The 27,547-nt window shown below is 49.9% G+C and overlaps 1 protein-coding gene across 8 annotated transcripts in view; it reads left to right on the top strand.

Annotated features, from left to right (window-relative positions):
• Positions 1-27,547, top strand: part of RALGPS1 (Ral GEF with PH domain and SH3 binding motif 1) — a 293,692-nt gene that overhangs the window by 94,972 nt on the left and 171,173 nt on the right. For all 8 annotated transcript variants that reach the window (XM_084799382.1, XM_084799386.1, XM_084799385.1 and 5 more), the window contains one exon: positions 5,846-5,896. In XM_084799382.1, the coding sequence (XP_084655508.1) occupies positions 5,846-5,896 (51 nt within the window). The remainder of the gene's footprint in view (positions 1-5,845; positions 5,897-27,547) is intronic.

The raw sequence follows: 27,547 nt of genomic DNA, 5'->3' as shown, positions 1-27,547 counted from the left end.
GGCCTTGTGGCTCTGGATTTAGAATCAAGAAGGATACAGGAAAGGGCTGTGAAATCTTCCTCTGAGCTGCCTTTCCTCCCTCTTGGAATCGGAATGCATATCCTGTGCCATTGTATGTTGGAAGGATGTGATCTGCCTTTTGATTTTACAGGGGTTATATTTAAGAGATTTCCTTGAGTTTCAGAAGAAATTTCATTTGGGCTTTGAACTTTTAAATAGTGTTGAGACCATGAAAGACTATGGAGACTTTTGAAGTTGGACCGAATGCATTTTGCATTACGTGTGGCTACGGAGGCCAGCAAGTTAGAATGTGGCGGTTTAAATGAGAACAGCCCCATTTCCCTACCAGGCCATATGTCTGACTGCTCCTCGCCTGCCTGCTTGCTGCCATGGTCCCTACCATTACAGTCGTAGACTAGCCCTCTGGAGCTGTAAGCAAACCCCTGATGAAATGCCTTTTAAACTAAGTTGCCTTGATCGTGGTGTTTTATCACAGCAATAGAACTATAACCAAGATACCTTCTAATAGAGAAACCAAAGCCTTAGAGGTCAACTATTTTCTGAGTCATCTGGCTGGTGCTGGCTCTGAAGATCTCTCCTTCTAATTGTCCACCAGATACTCCCACAATGTCCACTATGGTGGGTTCATCTGTCTGTGATGGCATTTGCTGTGCCAGGTGACACCACCACATATGCTTTTCCCAGTCTCATCTTCACCAAGGCCTTGCACATCAGGTGCAGTTATTCTCCCAGCCCACGTTATTATTCTAGTCTACTGAAAACTCAGTACCTGAAGAGGAAGCCCCTTTTACGTGGACTGGGGCTAACTGGCACTAGATGAGTTACCCAGCAGAGAGATCACTCAGGCCAGCTGTGCTTTTTCTTCATCTCTGTCTGCCTCTCCTCTCCCCTTCCCTCCCTTCCCTCCCTTCCCCTCCCCTCCCCTCCCCTCCTCTCCCCTCCTCTCTCTCCCCTCCTCTCCTCCCCTCCCCTCCTCTCCTCTCCTCCCCTCCCCACTCCTCCCCTTCCCTCCTCCCCTCCCCTCCCCTTCTCCCCTCCCCACCCTTCCCCTTCCCTCCCCTCCTCTCCTCCCCTCCCCACCCCTCCCCTCCTCTCCTCCCCTCCCCTCCTCTCCTCCCCTCCCCTCCCCTCCCCTCCTCTCCTCTCCTCCCCTCCCCACTCCTCCCCTTCCCTCCTCCCCTCCCCTCCCCTTCTCCCCTCCCCACCCTTCCCCTTCCCTCCCCTCCTCTCCTCCCCTCCCCTCCCCTCCTCTCCTCCCCTCCCCTCCCCTCCCCTCCTCTCCTCCCCTCCCCTCCTCTCCTCCCCTCCCCTCCCCTCCCCACCTCTCCCCTTCTCCCCTCCTCACCCCTCTCCTTCTCCCCTCCCTGCCCCTCCCCTCCCCTCCTCTCTCCTCTCCTCTCCTTTCTTCTCCTCTCTTCCTCCTCCTCTTCCCCTCCTTCCTCCTCCTCCTTCTGTTTAGGGTTGGCTAGAGGTTGGGAGTTAAGGGTTAGTGGTTTAGGGGTTCATGTGTGGTCACCTTCAAATCTCCAATAACCATGTTAAAAAGGAGAGTTGAACTTTCTTTAGTAAAAGTGTGCATGAGAAATCTCAAACACTCGGACAGCTGGGCAGAGTGGTGCAGGCCTTCAATCTTCACACCCTAGGGGCAGGGCCAGGGGCAGGGCCAGGGGCAGGGCCAGGGGCAGGGCCAGGGGCAGATCTCTGTGAGGTGGAGGCCAGCCTGGTCTACAGAGTGAGTCCAGGACAGCTAGAGCTACATAGTGAAACCTTGTCTAAAAAAGAAAGAAAGAAAGAAGGAAAGAGGAAAGAAAGGAAGAGAGAAGGAGAGAGAGAAAGGAGAGGAGCGGAGCCCTGGTCTGTGCGAGTGTTGGTGCCAGATGAGGGGTGATGAGCGTGTGGGTGTTTTAACTGAGAATCCCACATCGTTCTAGTTCACCAGTAAAGACTCAGGAGCCAGATGTTGTGGTGAAAACCCTGCTAGTTCAGAGAGGCAGAGAAAGCACCAGCTGAACTTCCTACTCAGCTCATGCCCCAATGGAGAAGGCCCATAAGGCTCACTAGCTCATCTGACAACTGAGGAGGAAAAGGCCAGAAAACCCAAGGCCAAAGGCTTGCTAGCTCAAGGCCCAAAAGCCAAGGAACTGAGGAGCCCAAGAGCTAGAGCGCTAAGAGCTAAAATACTAATAAAGCCGAAAGCTAAAATTGCCAAGGACCCCTTCTCCCTGCTGTCTTAAATACCCCTCAACTCAAAGTCCCTCCTACTCTTTAATGCCTGTCAGCTGGTTTCTTGTTCCACCTCTTGACCTGGGGTTAACTTTATTAAATCCCGTGTACAGATAGCTCTTGGATTAAAGGCGTGTGTTAGGACTCAATCATACCAAACAAAAGACAGGTTTTTACAGTTTACAATATCAGGGATCATAATAGAATCAAAGATTCTGCAACGTGTGGGTCCCACAGAGCATGCACTGTGGACGTGACAGCCAGCATAGCACGCATTCTGGAGGAGACAGCAATCACCAGAATACAAATGCTTTAGAGGAGGGAATTCTTGTCAGGGTATGTGAAGAGATGCAGATAAAGCCTGAGGAGAATGACAGTAACATCAGGAGGAAAGAAATCTAGCACCAGCAGGTTTTAGGGGTCCTGGGCCAATAGTCACATTTTTTTTTAAAATGAGACAGGGTGCCACTTTGTAGCCTTGGTTGACTTGTAGCTCACTGTGTAGACAAGATTGACCTCAGACTCACAGAGATTCTCCTGCCTCTGCCTCCCGAGTGAGTGCTGGGGATACAGGCGTGCGCCACCGTGCCTGGCCTCATTCCCTACTTATGTGCACTTGGTGTACGTGTGTATGGAGGCCAGAGGTCAGTGCTGGGTGTCTGTCCCTGTTTCTCTCCATCTTATGTTTTGAGACAGGGTCTCCCACTGGCCTGGAGCTCACAGACTAGGCTAAACTGCTGGCCATGTTTCTCCAGGCATCCTCGTCACTGCTTCCCAGCACTACGATTAAAGATACACGCTCCTATGTCTAGCATTTTATGAGCATGCTAGGGACCCAGGCTCAGGTCCTGGTGCTTGAGCAGCAAGCATTTTACCCATCAGTCTATCTCCACAACCACTGATGTGTCTTGACAACACCTGAGTACAGTTTCTGACTGAAAGCCTGAGCTGGGATCAGGACCTGAAACAGACTGTTCAAAGAAACATGCCTCATATGTTATCATTGCCTGGAAATTCTGTAGTAAACCCATAAGCAGATGGCAGGTGGAACAAGACATCTCATCTTCCCATGATCCTGATGTCACTGCACATACTCAGCTGGTTCCCACTGGACAGAACCATAGGGGAGATTTCTAATATTCCCTGAGCTGCTGGCTCAAATCTCCTGTTTTCCAAAGGTCTTTCTGCTCCCAGTGTGGTGCAGTGGAGCGGGGTGTGGTGTGCTACCGCTGACAACCACAGTGTGTGTATATATAGTAGGAAAGGGGGCAGTTGTCTGAACTGCCCAGGATGGAGCTCTGCGCTCTGGCGGCCTGCAGCCTCTAGCCACTCTACCCAGCTCATAAGGACTGGGCCCAAGGCATGCAGATGTCAGCCACCCTTTGCTACCATGGGGAAAGCACAAGAGCTGGGATTCCACCAGGCACTTCACTGTTCTTGGTGCCAGGCTGCCAGTGATGACAGCGTTCCCTCTATGCCTTGGGAGGGACAGGATGCTTACTGAATCCCTGCTCATTTCGCTCCCACCTGACTCTGAGGATGCTATGCTTTGGTCTGTGTTCTGTGCTTTTCAGCAACCCAGCAACTTCAGACCACCTTTAAATTGTGCCAAGAGCTAGCCATAGTTCTGTGCCTATGTCCTGCTCTGGTCACAGGTAACACACTGCATGTGTTGCCATTTTTCTCCAGTGTTTTCTTGATACAAGACTTTTTGGTGGCTCAGTGTAACAGCCTCTGTTTCCTTCTCTTTAGAGCAACTTTGGCACGTGATTGTTCAGCCAAGACAGTAGGCCGTATGTCCAGGCTCCTGGGCTGTACGTTCATGTGCTAGTACAGGCGCCTATCGCTGTAGCTGCATTAGCTGCATTGTTCATTACCCCCTCACCATGTGCATGCATGCACAATTTATTATTTGCTACATCAGACATTCTGTACCTCTTATTTTGAATTTCTACCATGTGGACTGCAAGGTCTGAATGTGTCCCACTGGATAGGCTCAGTAGACCAAGTGTTCTAAAGGCCCATGGGTCTCTTTCCTGGCTTGTTTTGGAGCCATGTAGTAACTGACACCTGGCTCCCAAAGGTGGGTAAGTCACAAAGTCACCTTGGCTCTGGTCCCCAGATGAGCTTCTGCTTTTGGTCCCATCAGTAGCATCAGAGTCTGTCTGCTGTTGGGAGAGGACCCTGTTCTTTCCCCTCCAATCTGTGGCAGAGGCAGTAGAAATGGTGTGGCCATGTCACACTGCCCACACATTCCCAGAGCTGCCTCTTCTGTTTTGATCTCACCAGAGCTGGTGGGATGATAAACAGTTCAGGACCATAGATGGGTCCAGATGCAGTTTGAGTTGCTCTCTACCATGTAATTTGGAGGAGGTAGAGACCAGAAGAGGTCAAACTTCCATGCACTACCCTTTATTTAAATTTAAGTAATAAATAGTGTCTCTATCACACACATTTTAAAATATTGTATCTATAACTTTTTTAAATTAGAAAAGGAGTTCATACTTGAAACAAAAAACGAAGTAGCACAAACATTTCCAAGCTAAAATATCAGGCATGTATGTTATGTAGCAGTTATAGAAAAAAAAATGAAGATGTTCCTCAAAAAAAATAAAATAAAATAAAAGAAGAGCCAGGTATGGTGGCATACGCCTGTGATCCCAGCACTTAGGAGGAAGAGGCAGGTGGATCTCTGTGAGTTTGAGGCCAGCCTGGTCTAGAGAGTGAGTCCAGGACAGCTAGAGCTCTGTTACATAGACACAGAGAAACCCTATCTCGAAAAAACAAAACAAACAAACAAGCAAACAAACAAACAAAAAAATCAAGGAAGAACTGCTCTATGTTCCAGCAGCACAACACTGTTATACGTCCAAAGCAAGCAAAGTCTATATTTCTGCTTATTGTAGCCCCATCCACAATATCCATGGAAACAGACAAGCGATTAATCCATGCATGGACCAAATGGGGCACAGGCTGACAGTGAGTTATTATTCAGCAATAAAAAAGAATGAGCTCTCGTCAGTTGAGACAACTCAGGTGGAACCAGAGAGTAATCTGTGAAGTGAAGCAGGCCAGGCTTAGAAGGACACGCGCCACACGTCTCCCTCATATGTTACACGCAAAAGAGTCAGTCAGTCTTGCTGGGCGTGGTGGCGCACGCCTTTAGTCCCAGCACTCGGGAGGCAGAGGCAGGTGGATCACTGTGAGTTCGAGGCCAGCCTGGTCTACAAAGTGAATCCAGGACAGCCAGGGCTACACAGAGAAACTGTCTTCAAAACCAAAAACAAAACCAGCAGCAAAACCAAGTGAGTCTTGTGGAAGCTAGGGTGGGGTGGTGGCTTCCTGAGGCTCCGGAGGAGGGGAGGGGTGGGAGGGACTGACAGTGGAGAAACAAGTCTGCTGAGAGTGTGGAGGCGCTTGACTGTTTTATCATGAAGAAGTGATAGCTGTCCAAGAAGACACTTATGTGCAACCTGACTTAAATGTTGCACATTGTTCGCAAGCGTCCAGCCATCACATCGTACCCCATAAATACATAAGACTTCTGTGCCTCCAGGATCGGTTTAAAAGCCTCTAACCCTGTATCCCTGTTCTCTTGTAGAGTCAGATCACATTGATGGACATCCCTGTGTTCAAAGCCATCCAGCCAGAGGTCTGTACCATCACGTGATCCCATTGGGGCTAGGGCGGGGAGGGGTGGGCCTCTGAAGCCTCACAGAGGTTTGTGTGCCCATTTTGAGTCGGGAGTTTGGGTTCTGCTTAGAAAACCCCCATCTGGCCCATTCTGGCAGGTAGACTGGCTGCTGCCCCGGTCTGTGCTGTTTAGCCAGCCTCCTTGTGCAGGCTGAGTGCTCGCTGGAGAAGGGCACGTGAGGGCTGTGTGTAGGCAGCCTTGTCTGTGCTGATCTCACATCCTGGTGACTGCCTTGCTTCTGTTTTTGAAGCCAGTTGCCACAGCAAACCCTCACATGTTTATATTAAAAGCATATGTGCATTTTTAGAAGTGATAAAGGGGGAAGAGCCAGTTTGGGTCTTTAGAAATGAAAATTTCTGGCTACATCCTGAAGTTGGTATGGAGGTTTTAGTTATTTTACCCAGAGTGCCTTTTCTTTGCCAGCAAGTAACACAAATCCATTTCAGAAAGCCGAAGGGAGACGAGAGCTTTCGCACAGGGTCCCCCAATAGGGAAAGCTCCTGGGTGTGGGTGTCCCTGCTGCTAGCTCCTACTTCCCTTCTTCCTCCCTCTCCTGTCTGCACGTGTGGCCCAATGTGACTTCCTGAAAGGATCCACATTTACAGCTTCTCAGACTGACAACACTGTCTGGCCCAGTTTAGTCATGTGGCCAGTGCTCAGTCACCTGGCCAAGGGGCTGTGGTCAAGATGAGCAGACACTGCCTGGCGCTGGGGTGAGCTGCAGGCAGGGAGATATCTCAGAGGGGCCTGCTGCAGCAGTGGTGTGGTTGGAGCACACCGACCTTTACAGTGACTGCATATCTCAGTGGGGCCAGAGTGGCTAGGCCAAGTGCAAGCCCAGCCCTCCAACACAGGAAAAATCCATACTGCTGGCTGGCTGTAGAGAAACAGTGGCCTATGTTAGGGTGGGCTTTACGCACTAGGGGCTTAGCTATGCGTGCTGTTTTTAATGGTGATGCCATCTTTTTCTGTTTCATCTGAGTGTGGAGCTGTTCATTGTTCCTAATTAAAAACTCTCTGCCTCTGGGAGCTTTGCTGCCGGAAGTTGTATGACAATTGAATGAGGTCATTCTCAGCTGAGTCTCTCTAGATCTCCCTATCTCGCTTCTACTCTGTCATTATTGATTGATTGATTGAGATGTGTATTATGGTCTTAACATAGCTCAGGTTACCCTTGAACTTTCTAGGTAGCCAAGGATGACCTTGAACTCCTGGTCACCCTGCTTCTGCCTCCTGAGTTCTGGGATTCAGGTGTGTACACCCATGCCTGGCAGCTGAGGCTGGCTCTGAGTATGTTCTCAAAGCTTTGATCCGGAGCCCCTTAGATGTCTGGTGCTTTGTTCTTCAACCTGAATGTCTGTCAGGTGGCCTTACTGTCCAGGTGAGAGGCACTGCAGGGCAGCAGGGTGTCTGCCACTCTAGAGGCTCAGCAGGGGCCAGGCGAAACCTTTCTCTAGGGAAGAAGGTATGGAGGGAGCCTTGCCTGGTGACATCTTAAAGTTGTGCCCAGACATTAAAGTGCATGTGTTTTCCTTTAAAATTTTATTTTGGAGGTGTAAATCTCAGAATCACCAGGGGAGTTGTCAAAGCATGGAGTCCCAGACTGCCACCTCCGAACCTGATGAGTCTGCATCTCTGCCTAGGGCCTGCATCTCGTTTGGTACCATTCCACAAAAGTTGACCAGGTGATCAACAGAGAGTAAAGAGCCAGAGCCAACTGCTGTGGATCATCTGGAACAATCCTAGGCTTGAACTGCTAGGGCCTATGACAAGTTTCCTAAAGATGGAGCCTATTTCTCATTGTCAAGCCATGATTAGAAGGACCCGGGAGTGGCCCAGCTTCTTGGCTGCTGTTGTTACTGTTAACAGACTGAAAACTGAAATTTTTCCTCTTGAGGATGCCTGCCATGTTGTGGTAGGGCCACCCTGGAGTGGGAAGAGCATGAATAAGGCAGTTGTATGATGTACATTGGACTCACCAGGAAACAGAGGCCGCTAAGAGGTGGATGAGCTCTGGGGGAGCTGGGCTGCCAGCAGGTGAGCGGCCCTGTGGACCTGGCCTTCTGGGCCTGGCTGTGTGTAGAATGAACATGAGTAAGCGAAGTGCAGCTGCCTAGGCTCCCTTGCTGGAGGCTCTGGCTGCATGGTTTAGGGTGGGGTGTCTGGATGCACTCAGAGTGCGTAGTCTAGAGCTAAAGGTGAGAATCTCAGCAGCACATTCTAAACCAAAGTCAGCGGCTTTGTGAAATCCCAGGACCGTTTACCTGAGCTCTTGCCTGCTTGCTGACTGAGATTTTTCTGAATTCAGCCCCACATAGATAATACAAATAATTGGGGCCATGGACCATGCAGCCAGGATTCAACTCAGGCTCATCTGCTTGCCTACTGCTGCAGAGCACGACTTCCACCCATGTCCAGGAAGTAGTTGTTGAGCCTTCCCCGACCCACACCATCTTCCCCAGTAGGGTGACAGTGATGGCTATGTCTGAGGTGGTGCTGGGCCTCTGGACTTTCCTTAGGAGAGGCATCAGCCTTTCCTCCTTGTTAGCGGTTATGCTAGTGACCGCAGATCTCTGCTTTCTCCATGGCCTCACCCCAACATTAGGGAGCTATATTCATGCTGTCTGCGACACTGTACATAGTGTGGAGTTGGGAAACTCAGCTTAATAAAAGCAGTCAGCAGGGCTATGATTCATGACATTGGAGGTGTCTAGCTACAGCTGTGGAGAGACTCAGATTTTTTAGATGGCACTCAAGAGAGCTTCTGCAAGAATGTTCTAGCCAGTGGGATTTACATGCACACAGATGTGTCCTGGAGACTTTGATGGAAGTGGGAGGTAGGAGAGATGTGAAGCCCCATGAAGGACCCAGCCATTTGTGTCTAAGAGTTTCTGGTGCTACTGGAAGTTTCCAGTAGTGAGTGGTACTCAGAGCCCTAGCCCACTCAGACCCTTGCCTCTGTGTCCCTGCCCTCCACATCTGTTGCCTGTGTGCAGGTGTGCAGATCTATAGGCGCTGCTATGGCCTGTTGCCTGTGTGCAGGTGTGCAGATCTATAGGTGCTGCTATGGCCTGTTGCCTGTGTGCAGGTGTGCAGATCTATAGGCGCTGCTATGGCCTGCTGTTGGTTGGGTGTGGGTTCTGGGATGAGCACTTTGTGAGGGTGTGAGGGTTGCATTGGGTTGTTTCAGCTGCCTTTGGACACACCTGCAGTCACTTGCTTCCTTTTGCGAACTAAAAGAAGGGGGTGCCGTAATGTATCCTGGGGTTACCATGTCAGTTCTCTGTTGTGTGACAAGCTACCAGACAGACTGGGATCCAGGAGTGGCCTGGCTGGGTGGTCATGGTTCAGGGGCCTACAGGGGGCTGTAGTCAGTTGAAGGTGCAGCAGGTCTGGACACCTGCCTCCACTGTGGCTCCCACGAAACATCTGGTTAGTTCTGGCTGTTGTCATATAGAACCTTCCACAAGGGTACTCAAAGGTCCTGGTGGAGTGACAGTGTTCTTGTGCTGTGGTGACTTAGCCTAGAAGTGACCTAGGAAGCAAGGTAGAAGCCATGGCTGCCCGGCCTTGGACTGCAGGCCTGCCCTTCCCACAGTATTCTACACTCACAGATCAGCCCTGTGTGAGGCAGGCGCACGAGGGCTGGGCCCTGGGAAGTGGGAATCCCTGGGACCATTGAGCACTGCCTGTCACTGCTAGTCTATATGATTCCACGACTTTAGTCATTGGGTTTGGTAAGTACTTCACCTAAATGTGTGTTTTCTCATTCATAGAAAGAGGATGGTGAGCACTACCCATGGAAAGTCATTTAAACATGGGAAATGTATAGAGACTACATGGCTCAGAGGCTGGGGTTCCGGAAGATTTAACCATCAAAGCTTTAGGACCTGTGGTACATGCTGGGCATTGCACTTAGTGATCAAAGACAACATCACTTAACCCTCAGCTTACCATGGGACAAGTACACTTACAGACGTGATGTTAAGCAGGAGCCAGTTGTCCTAGTGAAAAAGTGATGGGAGCCATGTCCATACTCTTGCAGCTAGCATCACTGTTCAGTGATGCTGGTGACGACAGCAATGGCGGTGTGTGTTTGCTCTGTTTGTTCTTGGTAAGCAGTCACTTGTGATGAACTTGTTTATGGGTGTTTATACTTCCTGTGTGTTTCAATCAGTTTTGCTCATTTTCCTTTGCTGCAGAAGCTGTCTTGTAGTTGGCTGACCTGAAACCTTTGACCATGACTACTGATTTGAGGGCTTGATGCTTTTTTTTTTTTCCCCATCAAGGTGCTTAGAGTTGTGTCAGCTTTGTTATTGAAGCCTAGGCGAGACCTTCTCAGGGCTGTGGGTGTCTGTTGTTGTGTAGATGTCACTCTGCATGGGAGATGGTAATGCTGGTATGCCACTGCTTTTAGGCCTTTTTGCTGGGTGGAGCCTGGGTAGAACCATTTTCTAAGAGAAAAGCTTCGGCTTCATAGCCAGCTAGTGTAGCTGTTATTCCCTTGGCATCTCTGCCAGGCTCAGTGTGGGTGCCATGTCGACATTTCTCTGCCTCACTGACTTGGGCTTGGCCCTGTGACAAGGCTTTGCCAGTGGGAATGAGCACAAACAACTGAATGGATGCTGAGTTGAGGTGGTGAGAGGCTTGTCAAGCTTCCACTAGGCCTCCTGAAACTCCATGATGTACTGGGAGCCATTGCTCATGGAGCCTCAAGTCCCCAGTGAGGACACTGTGGATGACCTGTATGAACCAAACCTGGGTTTAACCAGCTAATCCCAAAGTTACCCCACCCAAATTAGCTAAGCCACACCCCTCTGCAGGCCCTGAACATGAATGGCGTCATTGGAATGGTCACCTAAGGGCTGACCATCTTTCTTAGCATGGCATTGTCATGTCTTAGTATCTGACTCAGTCTCCCCAACTCTGATCCACCCTTTTTCTTTTATTCTTTAGTTATCTTGATTTTCCTGTATTTTATTTTACAAAGACAGTTTTAGTTCCTAATTATATTAGTTACTTTTCCTACATTGTCTCATCATGTGGTCATGTGAGCTCACACACATGCACATACACACACACTAGGTGGGGTCAGGGGGTCTTTAAAACAACAGAGCCATTATCACCATTACCCAGCAGAGCCTGGCTCAAGCTTCCCACTTCAGGGCTCTGTTTGTAGTGTTTTCTTTCTTTCAGCCTTCTCACCCTCCCTGCTCTCGTAAATCACAATGGGCCTTCCTTCATGAGTTGCCTCTGAGGTCTGCAGGAGAAGGTGGTCACAGGCAGCTGCTCTGGAGGGCTGTTCTCTGAGAGACCCTGGTGCAATCCCAGTGCCTGGAGCAGTTGCTTTCAGGGGATCTGTACTGAGTGGAGAGGTGTGCTCTCTGGCTGGGAGTGCCATCTCCTGGGTGCTCAGTGGTCACTTCTCCCAAGCAGGGCCTTTGCCTGGTGAGCTCAGCCTTTTGGAGGTTTGAATTTTAAGTGGTTCCCACTGCTGGGGCTGGAACTGCGACATGATGACTTGTGTTCTTTCCTGTGAGGACAACCACAAGGGCCTCACCCAGGACTCACAGGAAGCCTTGCAAATGCTCGATTATGAATTGGCAGAGTGCAAGGAAAGTGGCGGTCATAAGCATGGGACCAGGATTGTGCTGGTCCCCAGTGACTCCTAACAAGTGACTAGTTTTATCAAGAGTTGGCAACTTAATGCAGATGTAAATTTGTGGCATAACTACTTATAGCTAGGGTGCTGTCGGCACCTGGATGAGATGGGTAACAGGGTCTGGTTGGATTCCTGGCTGCCAGGGCTCAGGCAGTGCTACACCATGAAGGGGTGTGTCTGAGAGGTCCTGGTGGCTGCAGCCTGCTTAACCTGGTATGATTTGCCATAGCATTTTGTGCCCACAGTATTTATTCCCTACCAAGTCTGTCACACCCACATCCCAGCCCATAGAACCAAGGCTCCCACAGTTCCTCAGAAGTGCCAAGCCCCAGCATTGCAGATCTCTGTTCTTAGACTGAGCCAGAAACGGACACGGCCTGGGCTCTGCTCACCCATGGCCCTGTCAGAGTTGAGCTGCTGAGTAAGAACCCCATGAAGCACCTGTCAGCCCTGGGGTGGGTGTGGTCGCTTCATCCCTGCCTGGACCCTGGGTCTTTGCTTACTCTCCTTTTGTTTCAGTTTCCTTGTACATGGTATAGTTTTTTGTTTTTGTTTTTAAACTTACAACAGGTACACAGGCACTTAGTCAGTGACAGTAGCTTGTGGTCGCTTTGCTGCTGCCTCTATGTACTATGGATGGGAAATCTTCACTGCTTGGTTATTCAGCAAAGCCTGTGCTGGGGCAGCACCCCGAAAGACACTGCACTTGAGTTGCAGAGTGGCTCTGCATCCGTGCCTGAGCCCTTGGGACTGTGTCCAGATGCAGCCCGCCCAAGGTCTAGGAGAAACCTGCATACAAGGGCCCTTGAACATGGAGTGGGGATTCAGTCTGCCTTGGAGGGGGAAAGGGATTGTATCTTGTTGGTGAGGTAGGGATGGAAGGAGAATTTGTATTGCTCCTCACTGCTGTGACCACCTGACAAAAGCAACTCAAGAGTGGGAGGGCTTATTTTGGTTCACGGCTTGCTGGTACAGCATGACCGCATGGAGAGTGAGGCAGCTGGTGTCATGGCATCCGTGCTCAGGAAGAGTAGTGATAAACAGGTGCACTCAGCTCGCTTTCTCCTTTTCACTCAGTCCTGGATCCCAGCCCATGGGCTGGTGCTGTCTTGAATTAACATCGTTAGGCAGCCAGGGCTATTATACAGACAAAACCAAACCAAACAACAACAACAACAACTCTAGAAATGCCCCTGGAGACTGCCCAGTGGTTTGTCGTCGAGGTGACTCTTGCCAAGTTGACGGTGCTAGCCATCATGATCTGAAAAGGGAGTTTTTTCACGCAGAATAAAGACAGACAGTATGTGCTGCTCTGCCTGGTATTCTGGGATTTTCTTTCCATCCTCTGTTCCTCCAGGGCATCACCACCAGGATGCTGGCTAGGGACAAGAGCTTCCCAGAAGTCTGTGTTGTTCCGCCACCAGCTGCAACTGGGATAGACTCAAATGGCTGAGTGTCCAGCAAGCTGGGCACAGTTAAACAGGCCACCACAGGCACCAAATTCAGCAAGATACACAGCTTCTCTAGATGTCAACGTCTTCACAGATTTGGGCCACCTCTGCCCATGATGCCCTTTACTCACAGTCGGATCTCCCAGAAGTCACACTTCCCCCTTTACTCACTCATGTGGCAAGGCCAGAGAGACAAGGATGACGGGAGCTTTGCTATAGTCCAACATGAGGTAGACACGCAGGGTTGGGGCAAGGAGGCAGTGAGTATGCGTGGGGTATGTATGTGTAAGTATGCCAAACCCCAAGACGTCTGGCAGCCCAGATCGCTGCAGAAGCAGAACGTCACAGCTCCCATGGTGTCTGAGGGCTGCACACGTTGGTTATCACAGTGTGCTCAGGTTCTCCTGAATGATCAAGGCTACAAACTCAAGGGAAGGGACCGATGGTGAGGTCCACAGCTAAGGAAGTAGCAAGGGAGGAGCCTGAAGGCCTAGGCACAGCACAGAGCTGAAGACAGGCCCCCTGGGCATCTTCAGGGAGCAAGAGCTTATGAAAGGGGCTGGATGGGTGGATACTCTGGATGGGGCATGGAAGGGCAGAGAGGCTTAGGTGGACTTAGCTGCAGAGTTGGGGCTTAGCACTGAGGGATTTTTAAAAGGAAAAAGCTTTTTTCCTTACCTTTTCTTTCCTTTTTTTTTTTAAAGATGTCTACTCTGAGATAGATATAACCCTCCGGCCAAACAAAGAAGCAGCATGGAGTGTGTATGGAGGGAGATGGAGCTGTGGCCTGTACATCTGGGTAGAGAGGGAGAACAGGGGCCTGGAAGGTGGTAGGACCCGCACCCTAGGGTAGGATGGTCCTCGCATAGCTGGGGATTTGGCAGTGTTTGGCCTGTGAAGAGTGAGGTTAAAAGGGTCAGAGGTATGGGCAGTGTGGAAGACCAAGGGCAATGAGAGGGTGACACCTAGATTTGGGTAGAAGACGATGGGGTAGGAAGGGCTTTGGAGTGCAGTTTGGGGACTAGAAGAGCTGTGGTGACTGCATGAGGGTGACGGCTGAGGTGTGGGGCAGGGCAGAGGTGGAGGTGCACATGCCTGGTGAGATGAAGGCCCTGAGATGAGGGCAGGAAGGGGAAGGTGGAGCTCTACCGAAAGGCAAGAGAGCAGCAGGCAGCACTGTAGAGGAACCCCGTGCGAGCCTGGCCTGGGAGGCTGGGAGGGTGAGAACCAGTGTGGCGTGGCCACCTTTCCTGGGTTCCTGGAATTAGGCCAGGCAGGCCGGATATCGACCCTCTTCCTGCCCCACAGTCCGTGGCCTTGGAGAGGAAGGTTCTGGATAGTGAAACAGTGGAGAATTGAGAACCAAATGTTTGAGGCAAAAGGGCATTGTCTAAAGAGGAGGCGGGGCTCTGACTTGATTTCAGCCTCCCTTCATGTGGAGCTGGAGACCTGACAGCTGTCTGTGGGACACTTGCTGGCTGGTGTGCACACAGGCTGGCCTGCAGGAGCCTGGGGCTCAATGCAGGCCCACAGTTCCCCAGCAGGGGTGCACTGGGGCTCGGGGAGGCGCTGCTGTGTGGGTCAGGGCCTGACCCGCTGGCCTGTTGTCTAGCTGTGTTGCTTGCTCCATAGACATGGACATTCCAGAAGACCGAGATCAATGTTGGATGTGGAACAAACCCTGCGTGTCCTCGCTTCCCTTTGGCCCTGGGAGACGGAGGAGAGCTGCCAGCAGGCAGTCGCCTGTGGTGAAGAGCTAGGTTTCGCTGACGTCATTGAAACCCCTCTCTCAGGTCATGTGCTGGGCAGTGTGCACAGACCATTTCCCTCTACTTTACCCCGCTAAGCCCTAGTTACTTCTTTCATGGATGGCAGAACCCTCATCAGCCCTGGCTCCTGTTCTTCTTTTGGAGGCAGACACAACTTTCTCTGGCCATCTTCCTGACCTGCTTAGAGCCTTCCCTCCTCTCTGCTGCTCAGGAGGCAGGCCATCCTCCGTCAGCATCCACGGGCTCTGGGATGCAGCTGCCACCCCAGCTCTCCTTACGCTCCCTCGCTTCCTGCAGGTTGCTCTCTTCCCCTGGAGAGTGCAGATGCCTCAGCAGATGGGGTGCAGTTAGAACCCACTCCTTGAAGATACCTTGGCCCACTGGGATGCATTTGGCTAGTCTGCTGCTCAAAGTCGGCCTCCTTTCTAGATTGTCACCTCAGGTCACAGGCCAAGGCTCTTCCCCCACCGCCTGGGGCCTACCATGGTGCCAAGCTGTTTGTTGTTCGTTGACTCCATTTAGGGGAGTGTAATGATTGTTTCCCTTTCCCACTGGCATTGCCTCCCTCTGTGCAAGCAGTAGAATTAAGGAGCAAGATAGCCCAGTGTCCTCCAGGTGAGGCCAAGGCAGGGGGAAGATGGCTCCCAGCACAGGCTCGTCAGAGGTCGTGTCCGTAGGCACTGAAGGTCTCTCTCATCTGCTGTTGCCCCGAGTTCACATTTGTCACTTGCTCTTTGGTCTCTAGTGGTCATTTTGTTAGTGACTCTTGGAGAACAGGGTTCTCAGCCCAAGGCACAGTGGAGCTAGGAGCCAGGTCTGGGTGTAGACCTGGCCAGCAGCGCATCAGAGCTAATGCAGCTAACACTTGGCAACCTTGAGGCTCATGCTTTCTCCTCTCCTGAGCATGGATATGACATGAGTGCTGGTTCAAAACCAAATTTCCTTTTAAGAGAATCAATAACATGAAGCTGAACCTTTGCTGAGCAGCTGTTCTCAGCCACAGGGCTTGGCTCCTGCTGGCGAATGTGACTGCAGGGGAGGGGCGGTTTGCTTGGGCTCTGGCTTCAGGAGCAACTGCTTGATTTCAGGCAGTTCAGTGGGGGGGCGGGGGGGGAGGACAAATCCTGCTGTCAAGATCTGCTTGAGAAATCTCTAGCTGTGAGGCCAAAGGACAGTGCCTTTCCTGTTGGTATCTTCATTTCCTTATCTATAAGATAGCTGCAAGGGGCCTTCAAGATGGCTCTGTGAGTAAAGGCTCTTGGTGTACGAGGAGCCTGCTGACCTGAGGTGGATGAAGAGCACCAACCCTGTCCTCTGACCTTCATGCATATGCTATGGTGCATGGTCCTCCTCACATCTCTCTCTCTCTCTCTCTCTCTCTCTCTCTCTCTCTCTCTCTCTCTCTCTCTCTCTCTCTCTCACACACACACACACACACACACACACACACACACGCATATGCATGCACGCATGCAGGACTGCACACAGAGAGAGGTGTGGGGAGGTAGAATGTGCTTCATAGTATTATGGGTACAGGTGATTGTGTAGGCAGAGGCCCTACAAATCATTTCTTCATTTCAAGAGCAGACAGGGATATAATGATAAAGTCTATAGGCCCTGGCATTGTACATCCCCCATGGGTAGGATCTTACCCATCACAGCTGCATCCTTCACCCGAAGCATGGTGTCAGCGTGGCACATGATCAATAGTGGTCAGCACTCAATGTCTGGATGAGAGGCAGATCCCAAAGCATGTCTGTCAGTGAGACCAAAAAGCTCAGCACCCAGAGGAAGACTCTATTTTCTTTTTCTTCTCTCTCTCTCTCTCTCTCTCTCTCTCTCTCTCTCTCTCTCTCTCTCTCTCTGTCTCTCTCTCTCTCAAAGATTTATTTATTATACAGTGCTCTGCCTGCATGTACACCCGCAGGCCAGAAGAGGGCACCAGATCACATTATAGATGGTTGTGAGCCACCATGTGGTTTCTGGGGTTTGAACTCAGGACCTCTGGAAGAGCAGTCAGCGCTCCAAACCACTGAGCCATCTCTCCAGCCCCGAGGACTTTATTTTCAAGCCACCTGGCCCCTCTGAATCTGCATTTTTCTGATGCTGGCATGGTGACTTCAAAAGACTGGACTGGAGGATTGAATGAGGTCAATTTTCAGTTCCATGAGGCACAGTTGACAAATAATAAACCAAGCATGGCAAACCCATTGACTTGAGTTTTGATCAAAATATATGCTAGGGAAACCACCCTCTTGTCAGTGACGTTTACTGTAACCCCTTTCCCCCTCCATTCTCCGACTTTACTCTGAAAGTCAGGTGGTGTGCATCTGTAAAACTTTGCCATTTCAAATTTTTGGCTATTCTAGTTTTTGCATTTCTATGTGAATTTCAGACATTTTCATTTATATTTTACAGCAAAACCTGCTAGGATTTTGACTGTGGTTATTTTGAGTCCATAGATGGATCTGGAGAGAATCAACATCTCAATGATGTTGAATTACTTGGACCATGAGCATTTACATGCTGGTTTCATCTCTTTTACTGGAACAAATACCATGACCAAAGGGAACTCAGAGGAGGAAAGGGTTTTCTTCAGCTTACAGGTCACCATCCACCTTGAAGGAAATTGGGGCAGGAACTCGAAGCAGAAACCACAGATGAATGCCGTTTGCTGGCATGCGCACAGGCTTTTTTATATAGCTCAGAACCAGCAGCCTAGGGATGGTGCTGCCCACAGTGACCTGGACCTGATTACATCAGGTAGTAATTGAGATTTCCCAGAAGGCCTACAGAATACCAAAATAAACTATGGAAGATCTAAACACGTGGAAATATACAATGTCTTCATTTTAATTGTCAGTTTTGAAGAGTCTGGCGTAATCTGATAGGGAAGCCTCCATTTGAAGAATTGCCTAGATCAGATTGATTTTAAAAAAATGTTAAATCAGCTTTGTGTTTCTTTTAATCCTGCTTGATCATAGTATAGAATTCTTTTGGTGGATTGTTTATTTCATTGTTTTTTTTTTTAAACAATTTTTGTATCTGTTCATGATAAGGTATATTGGTAAAGATGTATTCATAGTGTTCTTGTTCAGTTTTGGTAAGAGTGTAATATTTAATTTTATTTTAATTATTGGTGTGTGTGTATGTGATGTGTGTGAGGATGCACAAATGCTATGGCACGAAGGTGGAAGTTGGAGGAGTCAGGTCTCTCCTTCTACTGTGGGTTCCAGGACTTGAACTCAGGTCCTCAGGCGTGTGCAGCAAGCACTTGAGCCCATTGAGCCACCTCACCCTGTCGGAGTAATGCTGACCTCTTTCTCAGCAGCAGCTGACCTGGAAGAATTTATATAGAATCATTGTGATTTCTTGCTTTAATATTTTACAGATTTCAGTCTAGAACCACTTGGGCATGAGTCTTCTTTCTGCAAATTTTATTAACTTTTAAGCAAAATGTATTTTTAAGAAGCTGGGGCTGGAGAGATGGCTCAACTGTTAAGAGCATTGGCTGTTCTTCCAGAAGATCTGGGTTCAGTTCCCAGCACCTCCGTGGCCGGCAGCTCACAACCATCTATAGCTACTGTTCTAGCGGATATAGTACCCTCTTCTGGCCTCTGAGGGTACTGCATCCATGTGGTGTACAGACTGTTAATACACATAAAATCTAAGTAATTTTAATAAGTTTCCAGTTTCCAGCAAAACTGAGCACAAGGAACATAGAGTTCTTGCATGGTCCCCACCCTCATATGCAGCATATGAGTTAGAATCAGTGAGCCAGTACTGACTGACACATCATCATCCATTCTGATAATTGTGTGGCAGCACTTGCACACATGTGAATCTATAGAATATATTTAGTGTCCTGAAATTCTGCCCCCTCCTCCCCCTCACTCACTAAGCCCTCCTCCCCCACTCACTGACCCCTCCCCCTCACTCACTAAGCCCTCCTCCCCACTCACTGACCCCTCCCCGTCACTCACTAAGCCCTCCTCCCCACTCACTGACCCCTCCCCCTCACTCACTAAGCCCTCCTCCCCACTCACTGACCTCTCCCCCCTCACTCACTAAGCCCTCCTCCTCCTCACTCACTAAGCCCTCCTCCCCCACTCACTGACCCCTGAAGAGTTTTGCCTCTTCAGGATGTCTTTTAACCTAACTCCAGCGTTTGCTGGTTGCTTCTTTCTCTTAGTGATGCAGTGCTCACTCTCTTCTTAGTGCTCTTAGTCTTCCGTTGTCTGGAAGTAGCATAGTTTATCCCCTACCAAAGGGCATCTTGGTTACTACCCGTCTGGGCAGTTGTGAATAAAGCTTTTATAAATATTCATCTGAAAAAAAAAAGAAAAAAAAAAAAGAAAAATAAATGAATAAATATTCATCTGCAGGTTTTTGTGTGCAATGAGTTTTTAAGTCCTCTGGACAAATGCCATAGAGGGTGATTGTTGCATTGTTCCAGAGAAAGTGTTTTCAAAAGAAATAAAAAATATTTCTAAAAGATTTATTTATTTTTATTTTATGCATATGAGTGTTTTGCTTGCATGTGTGTATGTACACCATATGTGTACAGGTACCCTCAGGGGCCAGAAGAGGGCATTGGATTCCATGGAACTGGGGCTACAAGTATTGCTGGCTGCTCTGCTGGGAATGGAGCCTGGGTCCTCCAGCCCTGTCTGGAAAGGCCTTTAGCAGAGGCCCTGCTGCTCCGTAGTTTTGCTAGTGAGCTTTGCTCAGGCTCTTCTCAGCAGGGCTGTGCCTGTGTCCGTTCCTGTCAGCAGTGTGCCAGCTGTTTGCGTCTTTGCCAGCAGTCCATCTTGTCAAAGGGTGAAGCAGCAAACGGGAAGTTCACCTGGTTGGTGGTGTCTCTTGCCTTTCTGTCAGCCTGGCACTCTGATGTTGGCTGCCTTTGTTGCCCTGGTGATCTCCACAGCGCTCTGTTGCTGTTGTAGTGAACAGAATTCATAGAGTCAAAAGTTTTGCCCTTTATTTTCAAAATGCTCTTCTGAGGAAACATAATGGTGTCAGTATATGATTCTAATCCCGAAGGGCTCATGATGGCCTAAGATGCTGCCATGTGCCTGTGTGATGACAGCTTTCCTTGTCTTCCCTGTCACAGTAGGTAGACTCTCTACCTTTTGAAAGGTATGTATGCAAGCCGACCCTGTCCTTACATTTGTGTTCACACTGAGCCTGGGTCAGTCAGAAGTGTAGACGCTCAAGTTACCTCTGGTTTTGTGCTCGTCCCCAAGTGCTTAGTAATGGAATTCTTTCTCCTGGTCCCATGGCACCTGTACAGAGCAGGGTACACCCACCTCTTACAGATGCCTAAGGGAAAATGGAACCTTATTTTGTGACTAAGGAACTCAGCTTGGAAAGGATAGTGTTGTAGTTTGCTTCTGATTCTATGACAAACATCTTGACCAAAGCAATGTAGGGAAGAAACAGTTTATTTCTGTTGATAGTTCCAGGTCACAGTCCACCACTGAGGGAGGTCAGGGCAGAAACTCAAACAGGAGCTTCAAGAAGAAACCTTGGAGGTCACTGCTTGCCGGCTCCCCCATAGACTCATGCTCAGCTAGCTTTCCTTGCCCGGATCATCTGTCAAAGGAGTGGTACCATGCACAGTGAGCCACTGAGATAGTCTTCCACAGACACGCCCACAGGCCAGCTTAATTCTTCATCAAGGCTCTCCTCCGAGATGACTTTAAGCTCTGTCAAGTTGACAGTTAAAACTAACCAAGCGGTGGTGGGGCTGGGGACATGGCTCAGTGGTCAAGAGCACTGGTCACTTTTCAGAGGACCTGGGTGTCCAGTTTCCAGCCCCAGCAGAACAGCTCACAATTGCCTGTAACTGGATCCAAGAGATCCATTTTCCTCTTCTGGCCTTCATGGACACTAGGCACATGTGTAGGTAAAACACTCATATGTATAAAATAAAAGCTGACTAGGCTATCTGGGGATTTCTTTTCTTTTAAAAAGAGTTTTTAGCAGCCAGGTGTGGTGGTGCACACCTGTAATCCCAGCACCTTTGGGAGGCAGAGGCAGGCGGATTTCTGTGAGTTCAAGGTGAGGCTGAACTACAAAGTGAGACCAGGACAGCCAGGGCTATACAGAGAAACCCTGTCTCAAAGAAAAAACAAAAACAAAAACAAAAAACCAAACCCCCCCCAAAAAAGAAAAAGTTTTAAACTTCTAAAAATTAAAGTAACAGGCTTCCACATAGGACTTTCATACATATTTTAGTTTAGTCCACCTGCCCCCATCTGTGCTGTGCCCTTCTGACTTTCCTCAACACAAAAGCCTTGCTTTAGAAAACCCTTCCAGGGCCGGGCGTGGTGGCACACGCCTTTAATCCCAGCACTCGGGAGGCAGAGGCAGGCGGATCGCTGTAAGTTCGAGGCCAGCCTGGTCTACAAAGTGAGTCCAGGACAGTCAATGCTACACAGAGAAACCCTGTCTCGGAAAAAAAAAAAAGAAAAAAAGAAAACCCTTCCAAGCTGGGTGTGGGTGTGGTGATGCACCTCGGGAGGCGGAGGCTGGCGGATCACTGTGAGTTCGAGGCCACCCTGGTCTACAAAGTGAGTCTAGGACAGCCATGGCTACACAGAGAAACCCTGTCTCGAAAAAACCAAACCAAACAAAAAACCCAAAAAACCCTTCCAAACTGCTTATTGTACTGCCATGCAAAAAGAAGGCACTTTGAGCCGTGCAAGCTGGGAAGGCTGCAGAGGTGAGTTGGCTGTGTGACAGAGCTAAGTGCTTCCCAGCAGATGGAGGCACTTCAAGCAGTTCCTGCGTGAGCTTGGGCCCTCTGTGGACTAGCTTGTGTTCCTTTGGTATTCTGAGGCAGGAAAGGACAAGTGGGCTGTGAACTTTTGATGGCGGTCCTGGGCAGCTGGCTCCTGTTTCCTTCTGTCACTCACATACTGTGAGCATCCATGGAAGGTTCTTTTCCTGCAGACCCTTGGGGAAACTGCCTGTCTTCAAAATGGCAGACAGTGCCTTTGCCAAGCTCAGTTTGACTGCATGTCAAGGCTGCATGCACATCTGGCTCTGCAGTTTTGATGAGGCAATGGGTCTACCTGCTGTTATGGCTGAGCCTGGCACGCTGGCATACACAGAGGGAGGCTGCTGTGGTCCTGAAGACCTGCTTGGAGAGCCATGGTTTCATGGGAGCTGAGCCTGACTGAGTCCCTCTGCCTTCTCGGCAGGTTTGCTTAAGGAAATGGAGCAGAACAGAAGCTGCCCCAGCTACCCAGGAGCTCCCTGGCTCTGAAAGACAAGACTGGCCTGAATCCATTGGTGTGGCTTACCTCCCAGCTATTTTTGGTTATATGAATGAGGGAAGCCTTTCAGTATACCATCATGGATGTTGCTGGGAGACGGGTCCTTGAGGCCACGTTGTCCTTGAGAAGAGGAGACTGGGAGTCGGGGGCAGATATTAACAGGCTTTGCACTCATGGGAGGGCAGAATTGCTCTAGACCTCTGAGGGCTGTTGCTGCTTAGTGTGCAATGAGGAACATGGCCTCAACCTTGACTGGGGACCAGCTATTAGTGGGGATGGCCCTAATGTTGCCTTCCTTGGATGTGGGGGGGGCCTTGAGGATGAGGAGAGGCTGTAGTGTGGGTTCAACTGCAAGCTCCAGGAGAGGATGCTGCTGTTCGGATGGCGCTTCCGTGTGCTGCTGCCTCTGCGTAGGGGGTGCCATTTGCAATCACTTGTTGAAACCTAACTAGAAACAAGACTGACTGACTGTCAAGGGCCAAGTGTCCAGGAGTGTCAAATGTGTTGGCCACCCAGAAGTTTTATTTTTTTTTCTTAAAAACTCCAACTTTATTGCATTATTTGTTTGTTTGTTTATGGGGGGGTGGTTGTATGTGCCAAAGCATGTGTATGGAGGTCAGAAGACAGCTTATGAGGGTTGCTTCTCCTTCCACCAACCATGTGGGTCCTGGGGATAGACCTGGGGACCTGGCAGTCAGTACCTTAATGTGCTGAGCCATCTTTCTGGCTCTCACTCTCAACTTCATATTTGATAGTAGTGGCCTTTGTAATTGTTTGAGCAGTACTGTTGTAATACATCACACGAAGCCATCCATTGGACGTTTTCAGTGTTCTCAGGAGGTAGAAGACCTTCTCATGCCCTGTTTTGAATGAGGAAGAATTGGTCCTGGGGCTGGCTGAGGTGACTGGCTCTAGGCTCCACGTGACAGATGGCAGTATGCTCTGCGTTGTAGATTGCATGTTGCTTTTATTGTCACAATTTGAATTTCTTTTGATTCTTTTCAGGAAGTTGATAATGATTTTGCATATGGAAGAGACAGAGGGAAGGAGGGAAGCCAGGCAAAATGATTATGATCAGAGAAAAGGTATTTCTCTTAAATTACACATGCAGGTGGAGTCTATGCGTAGGGGTCCTGAGGGGCTGGCTTTTGATTGTAGCTTTGTAGTGGCTTCAAATGCCTCTGAGAATTGGGACCTAGTGGGGCCCAACTAGCAAACCCCCAAGGAGGTCAGCCAGGAGAGAAGTGCAGGTGGCAACCAGCTGGGGTGTGGTTAGATGACAATCTTAGGTCTCCAGCATGTTCTATGGGGAAACTGTGCTGTGCGGTTTTGCAGCATGGGTTATGGGGCAGGCTGAGCTGGCTTTGAGGCCCACTTCCACCACAGCCTAGGGGTTCAAACAGCTCTATTCCCTGGAAACTAATCTTCATTAGCATCCCTACATATTGGTTTTTGTTGTTGTTGTTGTTGTTTTGTTTTGTTTTATCAAACTTGACCTCTTGGGGTGCTAGGAGGATGCACTGGTACCATCCTTCAGTCCCCACTCCCAGCCCCCCTGGAATGTACAGTGTTAAAGCTCCTTTCCCCTTCCCCTTCTTGCCTGAGTGTCTGCCATCGTCGCCCAGACTCCTGAAATGGACACATAGGACTTGAATCTCAGGCCTGGGTTTAGGAAGGCCAGAGCTTGCTCTCTCGTTCCCAACCAGTTCCCCCAGGGCTCACTTCTGTAAAAAACTACCTCTGCTCAGTGTTACACAGTGATACAGACCCCTGCAGGCTCCTCCCAGAAGATCCACTGGTGTTAGGCAGCAGATGGACGCCACTGACAGGCACCGTAGGTCTTACCTGAGAGTTTCTGAGGCAGCCACTGGGTCCTTTGTCCTGTGCTCTGCTCCCTGATGAGCCTTATCCCATGTCTTAGTCACTGTTCTGTTGCTGTAAAGTGACACCATAGCCATGGCAACTCTGTTAAAGGAAAGCATTTAATTTGGGGCTTGCTTATAGTTTCAGAGGATTAGTCCATGATTATCTTATGGCAGCAGGCTTGACAGAGAGACAGAGACTGACTGACTGGATATGCTTGGGCTTTTGAAACCTCAAAGCCCACCCCTAGTAACATAACTCCTCCAACGAGGCCACACCTCCTAATCCTTGTAATCATTTCAAACAGCTCTATTCCCTGGTAACTAAGCAGTCAGGTATATGAGCCTATGGGGGTCATTCTTATTCACACCACCACATCCTGGTTTCCTGACTCTGTTGCCCTCTCTTCTCCTTTAGAACATCTGATTTTCCTCTTTGTGATGGCAGCTCAGATTCTCCCATGCCCATTGCCCTGGCTGTGTCCTCTGATCCCTGAGGGAACTCAAGAAACAAGACAGTCCTTCATGGATGCTTATGGATGTCTATAACTCCTTTGATGGTGGGGTCTGATTCTACTATTTTTACTATAGTGATCAAAGATGTCTTCCTCTGATCTGCCACCTGGTAGGTGAACCCTCCTGACGGTGTTGGGAGCATAGGTTTTTGTCTGCCTTTCCTAGCTTGGAACCTGGGCTTTATGACCTTGCTGTTATACAGTCCTGGACAGTTTGTATCGATTCCTCAAATTCCAGGGTCCAGGCTAGCCTTTCCCTCCTTTAAAGCTGCCACCACCACTTCAAAGCCTGGAAACTTTTTCATTTTGCTTCTGGGATGGGAGCCTGTCTAAACATACCCCCTACCCCATCCGCGGGCAATTACTTATCCCCCAACCCTGACTTGGCTTGTGCTGAAGCCAAGCTATGCACCAGTTCCTCAGAGCTGGAAGCCGTGTCTCCAGGCTGTGTGGCCCCAACTACAGGGCGCTTTGTTTGCTCGTTTTCATGGAGGAGCTCCCCAAGCCTTCCCTCTTTTACCCTTTCTTCCTTGGGGGGCCTGGCTTTAGGGTAGGAGATCAGAGGGACAGGGGGGCTTGGCTTCAAGTGACATAAAGAAGCTGGAGGCATCTGGGCCCAGGCAGCTCTGCCTGACCAGACAGCTTTCATGGCAGCCGGAGGTGGCCAGAGGCGGGACACAGGGTCTGCCATGTCTTCTGTCTTTCTCGTCTCTGTCCCCTTTCCTGCCTCTGTTCGCCTCCTCCAGCTCTCTGGGCTGGATGGCCATTTCCTTCTCTTCCCTCCACCTAGATTTCACATTCTTCCACCTAGAGCTAGTAACCACCCAATGCAGTCTAGCATGTGTCACTTAGAATGACTGTCCACTTCCCACCCTGTGATGGGCTCCAGAGAAGTGGCACTGGGAGCCAGTGTCCTCCAGGGTCGCCTGAGCCCAATAGGCATTGACCTTGTGGAGACCACCTGGCTCTGAGACCTTGTCCGCTGCAGTCAGGGCCTTTCATGTTCCTTCCATGCAGGGTTCTGCACAGGGACTGAGAAGGTGGCCCAGGGCTGCCATGGGAACCTGTGGGGGGCTCACTGCAGAGCGAGACCCTGAAGACTGGTAGCTTCCCAGCCATCCCAGGTACAAGAAAGCCTTTGTTTTTATGGGACTTAGTCAGCCTGGGGACACTTGGCTGTCTAGAAGTGAGCTTTCCCAAGCTTCTTGGGATGAGGAGGGGCCCTTCTGTGAGACTCCCTGCTTTTGGTGACTCTGCCTGTGAGTGCTGCTCTAGGTGGTAAAAGCAGCCTCTGTAGGGCTCCAGATTGCCTGCCACTTGGCCCATCTTGGGAACTCCTTGAAGGTGAGAGAAGTCCCTTCCTGCTGGGTGGCCATGACAGTGCTGTGAAGATCAGGGGAGGTGGGTCTGGCCTGGAGGCTCAGGACATATGTCAGTAGTACAGACAAGGAAGAGTCCTCCTGTGGACCTCAGAATGTCACAGATGTATAGACAAGGGTTATGTTTAACAGAAGAACTGTGTTTCAATCCTTTGTTTAAATCTGGTTTACATGTCAAAAACCATTTTGGTAACTTCTGAATAAATTTGTACCCAGTCTCAATTCAGGACAGCAAAGTTGACTCCCTTTTTAACCCTAAGATGTTTAAAGAACAAATGTATGTCCATAGGCCTTTGCATGCCAGGTGAGTATTGGAGCTCACAAATGGGTCTGTGTGGGATGGGGAAGGCAGTTCTCTATTCCCTGTTCCCCAGCCTACCTCCTTAGAGTGGTCCTGGCAGCGCTTGCTGCCTGTAAATACTTGGGGTTGCCTCACTGGCCTGTCAGCATGGGCAGGAAGCAGCCAGATAATTTTATGATCTATAAAAGCAAGCAGCAGACATGCTCCGAAATTCACGAGTGTTTGCTCGTCATTAAAGATAGCCTGTGTTGTTTGCCTTCTGACTAGACAGCTGCTGGCAGAGCCCCACCTGAGGGCACACAGAGGCCCAAAGCCCTGGCCTGCCTGCAAGTGCACTTTAAAGCAAAGCTTTAGTTTATGGCTGGAGACTTTTTTCTTTCTTGAACGTAGGTGCTGTGGACTCAGATCAGCTTTCCTTAGTGGGAAGTGTGACTTCCTGGATCCTGCTCGTAGGATGGGCTGCGGTCTTTTGCTTGAGTTTTCCCTCTGGATAACACTCTTGAAGGGAGGTTATACCCAGTTCTCCACTGTGCAGCAGAGTTGGAACCATTTTGCCCGACTCCATCTCCTGCTTCAGAGCACAGCTCTGGTTCTATACCTTTCCCTACTGCTTGGACCCACAGCACTCAGGGTCCAGGCTGTGGCTGTGACCATGGTCCCAAGGTGTCTGTGGAGCTGTGAGGGGCTCCAGGTCAGATGTGCCTCTGGTGTAGGAGTAGACAGAGAGGCAGTGGATTTGCTGAGGTTAGACCTTCATAAGATTGAAGTTTGGGTGCCATCTGAAGAAGCCAGTGTACACAGGGATGGATGTCTGGGGTCTTGGAGTTGGAGATTGGTGTAATTACTACCTTCATGTGGTTGGCTCAGGCGCTCCTGGGCCTCTGTTGGGTAGTGAGTGCTGTGAGTAGCATTTGCTTGCTCAGCACATGGGACCACTGGTCAGCCTGCCTGCCTGGTCTTCTAGGGGATCCAGAGATAATCAAGGAACCCTTGGTGTAAGGGGAGTCATGAGAAATTTACCTATGTGGCTACAGAGGCCACATTGAAGAAGATAAAATGAGGGCCACTTGGTAGGGGAGCCAGTACTCCTAGCTGGGGCAGTTGGCAGAGCATCCTTGAGGGGTCCCATTTGTCTGTGGCCTAGGGAACTGTTGGGTAAAAACAGAAAGAAACAATGTCCCAGGTAAAGTGAGCAGCTGGAACACAGGTAAAGCAAGGGATAGGAAAGATCCATCAGTGGTGGATGAAGGGCATTGCTTGACACAAGACTGGTGAACAGGAAGGCACACTGTGGGGGCTGGGGCTCTAGTTGGCACAGCCAGGGAGCTGGTCGTTCCTGGGGAGCCACTTTCTTCCAGCTGGACAGGCACCTAGCTCTGCCTCAGCA

This window comes from Acomys minous (assembly GCF_964271855.1).
Source record: "Acomys minous genome assembly, chromosome: 10".
Classification (NCBI taxonomy): Eukaryota; Metazoa; Chordata; class Mammalia; order Rodentia; family Muridae; genus Acomys; species Acomys minous.
The sequence above is the reverse complement of the archived record's forward strand: the minus strand, read 5'-3'. Positions and strand labels throughout refer to the sequence as shown.